The sequence below is a fragment of the Bombus vosnesenskii genome, unplaced genomic scaffold (assembly GCF_011952255.1).
Source record: "Bombus vosnesenskii isolate JDL3184/JDL3185 unplaced genomic scaffold, Bvos_JDL3184-5_v1.1 scf7180000013355, whole genome shotgun sequence".
Lineage (NCBI taxonomy): Eukaryota > Metazoa > Arthropoda > Insecta > Hymenoptera > Apidae > Bombus > Bombus vosnesenskii.
In genome coordinates, this window is record NW_022882990.1 from 1,791,452 (window position 1) to 1,801,451 (window position 10,000).

At 31.1% G+C, this 10,000-nt stretch overlaps 1 protein-coding gene across 1 annotated transcript; it reads right to left on the reverse strand.

Annotated features, from left to right (window-relative positions):
* Positions 1–4,201: 4,201 nt before the first annotated feature.
* LOC117237036 (dnaJ homolog subfamily C member 8) lies at positions 4,202–8,207 on the reverse strand. The gene is made up of 6 exons (XM_033500622.1): positions 8,055–8,207; positions 7,548–7,706; positions 7,402–7,468; positions 7,246–7,340; positions 7,024–7,163; positions 4,202–6,939 (listed from the first exon to the last, which is right to left on the reverse strand). The coding sequence occupies exons 1-6, from the start codon at positions 8,130–8,132 to the stop codon at positions 6,705–6,707; spliced, it is 774 nt and encodes a 257-aa protein (XP_033356513.1). The 5' UTR covers positions 8,133–8,207; the 3' UTR covers positions 4,202–6,704.
* Between the last annotated feature and the right edge of the window lie 1,793 nt (positions 8,208–10,000).

Below are 10,000 nucleotides of genomic sequence, written 5' to 3' on the forward strand. Positions count from 1 at the left end.
ATATTTCACAGATCTTTTGTTGATGAAAAATTTTAATTGTAATTCATCGACAGTTATGTATTTAACGTATTTCGAATGTTGGAACGGAGCCACGATTTGCTATGGTTTAATTTACTTGGTTGGTGTAGAAATTCTGGATAGTACTAAAACAGGTTTCTTGCGAACGTCTTACTCTCGACGATTCAGTATTCGACAGTCGCTCTGCTGGCTCGTATTCGTCGAGGTTTATTGCCTCGAGCAGCGAAGAAAGTATAACGCAAATCCCTCTGATAAACCTTAAATGATCATGAGTTATAAAAATAAGCAAGTAAGATTCTACCGTGCGATTCGTCCACGATACACGTTCATCCAGGTCTCTATTTCATAATAGGATCCGATTATTCACGTAACAGTAATGAAAAATACGTGTGCGTGCACGATGTATAAATTTTACACGAAAATCCAATCTAATCCGTCAAACTGCGCACAGAAACACCTGACTAAATCACATTCCAATACGACAATTCAACACCCTACCGACTACACGACCGATCAAATCAAACGATTCCTTGTTTAAGAGGATCACTTTTAAGAAAGCATTTCCGATTACACAAGTCATGCAACAATGTAACTAAAAGCTGAACAAAAACATTTCTGTCGGACTCCTAGAACAATTATTCGTTGATGATCTACCGATCACGTAAATTGCAATCCTCGGACAACGATTGATCGAAGATCGTAGTTTTTTACATAAAAGCAGCGGGCTGACAAAACGAATTGTAAATGGTAAACCATGCGATGGGAGAACACTGTTGAACATTACCCTCGTTCCTCTTCGGCAGTCGGCGGTCCCTGTTGCGCGATGCGAAACACGTCCGTCGTCGACATGGTGCTCCGCTGGCCAGCACACTATTAACACACGATCACGGGTCACATATCGACGCCACTTTCCTCCAATTATCCAACGTCGAGGATATTTTCCTTGATTCGAATCCACGTAGCGATGCCGCGCACTCGGCGCGATCCACGTGTAAACGCGCGCTAGTCGTGCAAGCTAAGTACGTGTCCAGGTTGGCTGGCGCCCGTCAAGGCTAACACTGGTGCCGTGGTGTGCTGTGAGAATGGTGCGTGCAAAAGACGATGTATGCAAGCCGGTAGCGCAACAGGTTGCGAGTCCACACAGATTTTCCACGATCCACGACCGGCTGGATCCGCCGTAGCTATCGATCGTTCACAGCGACCCAAAAGCAGTGAAGAGCAACGCACGACAGCGACCAACTCACTGCAGTCTCGTGTAGTGTCGCGGCGAAGCGGTCACGCCGCACCTCTACTTCTGTTGCCGTTCTGTTCTCTTCCTTCTACCTGCGCGCAGCCACGCACACCATCATTTTTCTTTTAGTTGTGTGTACCATAGACGCTCGTTTGTCCACGGACGAAACGCGTTCCTTCTATCTGCGCGCACGTACACGCCACCGTACCATAGTCGGTGCTTTCGTAGAGATGCTATTAATCTCTATACATTGCTATCTTTCGGCTGTTTGTGTATTTTCATACATGCGAGTTTCTCCTCTATTGCTTCGCCGCGCCGTGATTGTCTATTTAGGTACACGAACATTTATCTCTCGTTACGTTTCTGTGTGTGAACAGGTTCCACGCGATTGTATATATATGAATATGCCGCGTGACGTGGTCACGCTTGTGCTGCACGATGAACACACGTGTCTTTTGCGTACGCACGCGTCTCAGGTAGATGGTATTTCTTTCATTTGCATACTGTCGTAAGCGTATATTATCGACATTAGTGTTTACGTATTCGTACCTGTCTGCATATTGCTTTCTTTGGCTTAGAAAAAAACACGCAAAGGAACTTTTTCTTTTCACTATGTCACCGATGCAGACTTGATCCTTTGCTTGCTATGATTATGTTAGTGTGTTTCTTTCAGACATACATATACACACTGACATTTTTGGGTACAGGTCCCTTGCGATTGTGTCCGTCCAGATGCATTTCCGTTTATCTGTTGTTAAGGACACACACCGGTGTCTGGTTTCCATCTGTGTAACAGTTCACGTCTACAAGTAGAAACATTACGTTCCATTCGTGAAGCGATCGCACAAACACGAAGGATCTCGCTATATGCGCAGAAATAACATTTCTTTAAACTGTGTGTGAGAAAGGCACTATAAGAACGGTTTCCTCTTGCCGTGCATCGGTTCTTATACGTCGATATTTATCCTGGCCGGTTCGTGTATAAACGTATATGAATACGTTTCCATTACCCGTGCACACATACGGTAAAAACTTGCTTATTATATACGTATACATGAGTACCATTATATATGTACATGTTAGTACGCAACTCAGCTATTCGAATACGAAGTTCTTTCGGAGCAATTGCGTTACGATCTTCACCATATGAACTGAACTTGGAAGATCTTGTATTATTCTGTGCAACATTAATAATGTATGTATTTTATACGGTTTGTATGTCTCGAAAGAGAAAAACATATAATATATTTGTATATACGATGAAGGTATTATTTGTATAATTTTTATTACCATAATTGTTAATATAATCTCTCTTTACGGCAGTTGTGCCTTTTACTTTTGCCTGTTCTGAATATTCTTCTACATTGTTTAATACTATTTTATTTATAAATACATTTATGAATTTTAGTATCCTTTACATTTTTTCCAAAATATTTTAAAGTTTATTGTAAATTATATTGTACTATATAATGTATATTATTATTAATAAATGGCGTTTTTAGTAAATACTATGAATATAATAAATCTATAATTGAATATTAATTTTTTGTGTATTCTTTAAATTAAAATCTTTATCGAAGGAGAATTTGCCGATTTCATGATTTTTGAAGATATTCAATTCGTACAATTTTATTTTTTTTTTTTTCGGTTCTGATTTCATTCACTTATATTATCATATTGTGAATCATTCTTCTTCCAACTGGAATTTCACTCTCTGGGTCCTCAATCGCAAATCGATTTATTGCAATTACCAGTATAGGAGAAACCGATTTCCTCCGGATCGAACTGAAAATTTGAAAGGACGAATTGTTACCTGTTGCGCATGGTGCCTGGTACGTATATACATATGCCTCGCGCATGCGCAGTTTGCAAATGCAAAGCTAAATATTAATATTCTTGCTGTATCATACATTTTTACAAATTCTAAACAAATTAATATAATCTATTCATAATATTGGCAATCAGTTGTATCGTTAAATCAATGATATAATACAAGTAGAATATTTGTATAAAATTTAAATATTCTATTTGTACTATAATCTTTTTGAAAGAGTACAATATTTGAATAATTATAGTAAATACTTAAATAGAAAACGCAAATATTTGAAGAAAGTATAGATCGTCGAGCAGCGTATTTTCTATTCAGAACTTCTTGTTCAGTTCATTTAAGCTATTTTCAATAACTAAACGGTATTAACGAATTGACTTTATATTTTTTGCTGTCGATAATAGTTCGAAAGATATATATTTTTCAAGGCAAGGATTTGTAGATTTTCTTTTTACTAAAGTACAAATAATAACTTTTTTAGTTTTAATAATAGCGTCGCATATAAAAATGTATTATTTATAGCAAAAATATATTATTATAAAATTACATTTTTCAATTACTGTAAAAGTAATAAAAATATGCTTAGAATATTTCTAATTATTGTAATTTATGTAAGATGAAGTATAACTTACAAAAGAAAATATTAATACTGTTATAAGTTATATTTTAAAATTAAATAAATAGAATATGTTTCGATATGTGTATAATTTCGGTCAATACATTTCTATATGTGACTCACGTACACACTCCGAATGGAAGTGTACAGTCACGTAAAATGCATTTCATCGTCATTGCTAGCGCAGCAGCTTTGAAAGACATTATGACGACAAAGTGTTTAGCAAGTACAGATAAAAATAAACATTGCACATAAAAATTGCATTATATCACACTCCTATATTTATTTATAAAAGAAATAAAAGTGCTAATTTTAGTCAGTGTGATCATGCAAAGAGTAAAAGAGACGACACGATGAATAATTATTAGCACGTTTGATACTATTAACAGAAGTTTAATAAAATTAAAGGATATTGTGTTAAGGTTAATTACAATAGGGATGGTTGTGTTCTGTGTTTCGTTTTTGCAGTTTCTTATTCTCGAAAATTTTTAGTAAACATACTAGTAAATATCTATAAATATGAGTAATTTATTTCTTGTAATATTCTTATTGAGTTATGATGTAAACCTAAAAAAGCCTGATGAGGAAGTTGTGAAATATAAAATATGATTATATATAAAAATTGTAGAGTCTTCATTCTTCTTTCTTCCAGTAATTACGAATGTAGAGTGCATAAAAATTTGGTACATTCACGTGAACGAATAAATAGAACACGACTTGTTCGATTTTTCTACAACGTTACACTTTGCACCTTTAATTTCATATTTGCATATCACATTATTCATTTTGGATATATTTATCCAAATTAATTTCAGCAAAAAGTTTTCGTAGATATTTCATATTGAATCAATTCAGTCACATAAATGTTATCATGTTTTTCATACACCCTGAGTGGAGTTATTAAATTATGAATACTCGATGTGTATCATATTTACATTTTATATCCCATGGACGTCATAATATACAAGATGAATACATTAATAACAAATGGTCGAACTAAATAAAGAACAATACAAATTATTATCATTGACGACTTGTAATCTACTACTTGTATAAAATGAATTTTTTATAGCATTAAATAATACTATAATATATCCGTTGTAACATTTTCACAAATGAATGAAAAGTTGAAATCAATTTTAAGAAAAAAAAGTTAATTTTTCAAACAATTCCGCCTAATACAGAATATGTGGTCATATAATATCATTTGTTGTGAAATAATAAAATTTTTGTACATATAAATAAAAGCCACGAATAGATTTTTTTCTACCATCCAGTATCGTATATATATTATAAATAAACGAGGCATTCTCCGAGTGTGTATTGTTTAATCCATTATTTGGTATTACTGAATGATAGTAAAATGATTATTAATATTGCGCTGATATATATATATATATATATAAATCGGAATTAATAAAGTTTATGGCATCATAGAAAAATTCATATTACAAAAACAAAATAGAAAAAAATTGGAAATAAATGTTATTTCACGTTGTGATCAGCTATTCAGCTTAATATCTTTGATAAAAATTTCATCTTACGATTTTATCTTTTACACACAAACACTTTCTCGCCGTTTATTCTTATCGGCACTTGTACAACATTGACTTTCATATATTAGTAAAACTATTTAAAGTGACTTGCAATGAGAAACTTATGCTTTAGAAATTTGTCTTCTTACAATAATCTTACAAATTACAGTTGGACCAAGTGTACGTCGCGATATAACATCCATTATGCGAGTGTCTATTGAAAACCGAAAATTATAACTACATGGCCCGTTAAACTATTTCGATGACAATGAACGTAAAATATTGTCGTATCACTTACTTAGAGTGTTTTGTTAAACTAAAAGGAATGTAATATGTTACATTTTTTGATTTCCAAAGGAAACATACGCTAAATTATTTTATATATGGTTTTGTTCGTAGCACATTTAAAATCAGCGATTAACAAATTCTAGATGTTAATATGACTACTGTAATGTCACTCAAGGTGCAAAATATGATTGTTAGTGCAGCGGCAAACTATTTACCAAAATTGAAAAAGAAAGTGAATAAAGAAACAAAGGTATATAAAAGCATCACAATTTCATCCGCATTACGTATGAAATACAGATGAAATATTTTGCCTTAGTATAATGTAACAATTATATTATACATTGTTAGATAAATATACTTTGTGCACACATGACACCAATACATAATGTCGAATTTTTATAACAATATGTAAGCAGAGGTTGTATTCTGCAGAAGAACATTCATACTTTACCTTTATCTTTATATTTTGTATTTCAAATCATCTTGTAGCTTTAAAACAGCAATATTTTTTTAATTGTCAATTATTGGTACGATATATGCAAACTTTCCACAGTAATATATAAAAGTATATGAAAAAGTAAGAAATATTAATCTAAATTTCATTTAACACATTGTATAACTTAAATGTTGTCTTTTTTTTAAAGCATTGTGTCATGTGATTGTATATTTCAGATAAAGATATGAGGTACGTGTATATTATAAAATTGACATTTGTTATCCAACAATACAAATGTAATGTATGTATAGTACAAATGGAAATTGTCTTACATTTCATACAATAATTTCATTAGATCAAGCTTTTATTTAAAGTCGAACTTGTTCGGGCCATGTAAATATATCACAACTATGTACGTTCATACATACATGTAGATTCAACAAACACACAAATTATTTGTGAACGATACATACACTAATCATTCTCACACTTTGCTGCTCAATGTACTCATCACTCTGTTTACAATTCATTCTCTACTTTGACACCTGATTTTAATTTTTTTAACTAGTTTTAAATAACAAATTCTTAATTAAGAAAGGAATTTTAAATGAGAACAATTCCAATTAGTTCTAATAAAATCAATAATTTGTCACATAGTGAAAACATGCTATTTAAACTACATTTTTTGCAAGAAATATGAAATGCTGATCAAATAAAAGAATCTATGCCAGGTGTCAGGAACAGTTACTTAATTATCGTGATTCAGCTTTCGTTTTAGGAGGCCTGAAAGCTTTCAATTTTTTTGCTTTCTTTTGTTTTGTGGCACTAGCACCAGACTGAAAAGCTTTCCAACTATCAACTCTTGATTGTCGAGATTCTTCAAAATTTTTTTGCCACTCACGTTCTAACGCAGCTTGTGCTTCTGCAGATAGTTCTTCTTCCCGTTTCCTTTTACGTTGTTCCGCATCTCGAGTAGCTAATTCCCTTCTACAGAAAAAAAATCACAAACTTTTATTTACAGATAATAGAATCAATTTCATAAACTATATTATTATTATTATTCAAATTAACCTTCTTCTCTCCATGTCAGCAAAAAGTTTCATTGTCATAACCCAAACTGCATGTCTATAACCTTCTTCTGTTTCCTCTTCAAGTATATTTGCACTTTCTGTTTTTCCTTCTTTTTTCAGTTTTTTCTTCTTTTCTACAATCTAGCAAATTTTTCGACATTTATAAATATATTGCACATATATTCTTATAAATGAGAAGGATTTATTTGTTTATTATTCATACCATATGATCCGTTCTAGCTTTTGCTTCTTCTATAACATCCATGCATTTAGCTCTAGTTTCTTCGTTTTCCAATGTTTTCCATGCTTTGTTAACAACTGTAATGAAAGAAACAATTTTGAAAATTTATCAGTTCTTAAAGTGAAAATTAATACATACTTTCAAATGCTTGTTGTGCACGTTCTGCGTCATCTTGGTTTTTATCAGGATGCACAAGAATTGACATCTACATAATAAAAATAATTTAATAACGTATATTTTAAAATTTACACGTTATATTAAAGACGAGAAAGATGTTAACTTACACGTCGATATTTCTTTTTTATTTCATCTATAGATGTGGATGGATCAATTTGTAATACTTCAAAAGGGTTTAAATTAAAATACGATGAGCCAGGTCGAAGTAGTCTGTCAATTTGTTGTTTGGGAGTTAATACCGAATCTCTTTTTTCTATTTCTTTCACCTGAAGAAAAATAAAATTTTGTACAATGCAAAACAACTATTTGTTTAGGGCACGAATACAGTTGTATAGGTTAGGCTTATTTATAACTCAAAAGTTTACTGAGAAAGCAATTTACTTTATGATGTTTTAAGAAATGTTAGGTATCACTTATCAAATAACGGAAAACTAATGGTAAATTGTACTTTAAATTCGATTTATTATTATTGTTTAATGCATACATAGTGACGTTTGTTAACCCTTAAAACAAGGTACAAGTGTTTACAGTTATATAACCAAGAATTGTATCAAAAACTGACTTCTACACAGATAAGTGTTCTAATGATATGATGTCATTCGAGATTTACATACTTCGGAATAAAATTCATTGAATTCGTCCTCCTTCTTGGTTGGACTATCACTGGATATATTCGAGTTGGTAGCAGCCATCTTGATTGTTACTAACTTCCATGCTATTAGTGGTGCCGCCTGTGAAAAATTGATATGTATTTCGGAAGGACTAATCTGCGATCCGCTTATTTAGAGAAACTGATACAATATGACTTATGTATTATTGCATTCATATGCACTAATCTTATCGCTGAAGTTCTTTCAATGCATAACAGAACTTATTAATAAATTAAATTATTAAAATCAAGTAAAAAATATTTTATATTTTATACTTATACAATATAAAAGTTTAATAAATGTACATGTATATATTATAACTAGGTTACCGAATACTTTAGATATTTTACATTTAATTTTCTCATAAGTGCAGAAAAATCCACATTCCAATTGTTCCGGTGATTATGAAAGTGGATAAGTCAAATATCTAAAAAAATTGGATTTATCACTTATTTTACGTTGCATAGTACTTTTCAAAGTAGTAGAAATTTAACCATACTATATATTATATTAAAACAGCTGGATTGAGTTGGATGTTGTGACATTAAACAGAACTCAATTTATGCGCCAGACGCAAAACTTTAAATATCTCGAAATGAGACATAGGACACTTGCTTAATCACCGATTCAGTTATATATAATATGGGAAATGTCCCAAAAGTTTCTTTTGTTTTATAAGGAAATAATACCAGTACAACATTTTTTGCTTTATATTATATTATTAAATTACGTATGATCATAATAATAAAAATAGAACAAAATGGGTCATACAAAATATGGACAAAACAAAAAATGTTGTGCATCTATTATTTCTTTATAAAACGAAAGAAACTTCTGGGACAACCTAATAACGGAGAATGAAATTTCAGAAAATGGATTCAGAAAATCGAGTAAATAAGTCATTTAAAATTTTATAGTATTTTATTAACAAAGCTTAACAACCAATAAACAAGTGAAGTTTTATAGCGGTAACAAAGATGTATTACAGGGAAATTAAAATCGTACATTCGATATGTACTGTAGCATAAAATTCTGTTCAAATCAATGGACTAAGATCGTTTTTAAAACTACTTGTACACGTAACTACTCGCTATTTTCCATCAGGAAACACAGAACGCATAAATAGCATACATTACATTTTAACTAATCTAGCATGATGTCTATTAGTTAGTCGTGTACTAGTGAACACCAGTTCATACATAAAAGCATTTTCTTTAAATGTTATCTATAAGGGCCAGTCCGTTTAAGGAACGCTATTACAAACACACAATTTCCTTGTAACATTTTACTTGCTTATTAACATACGTCACATTCATCGGATATCTAGTTACATGAATTGCAAACTAATAGTTTTACTTACACACATCAACATTATGCGATTCGTCGGCTATTCTCGTTTTTTCTAACTCTACCTTTTTTCAAGAATCTTAACGTCCTTTACAGTATTAAAAGTTTTTTTTTTGGAAAAGTAATATATATATATTAATGTATATATTTAAATGTATATAAATATATATACATTTGTATTAAATGCCATTAATAACTATAATTTTTATTAATAAATATATATATACGTATATCAATATATTAGAAATAATATATCAAAATTTGACACGCAAAGATTTAATGCAAAATTGTGTTTAAATGAAAAGATTTTTGACTATTTTTTTATAATAGTTTGTATTCTGTACATTAATGTTTAACAACGATTAGCAGCATTATAATTTGACGTTAAGATTCTGTTTTTTTTAACGAAGCGGTTATTAAAACATCAAAAACTTTAGTTCTCAACACGAAACAGTCAGGACATCGACGTTTTTCTTTAACGAGAAGTAGTATATATATAGTTTGCATTAAACGCATCATTTATGCATATATTGATAATGAACGTTGATTTCCTTAATTCTTTA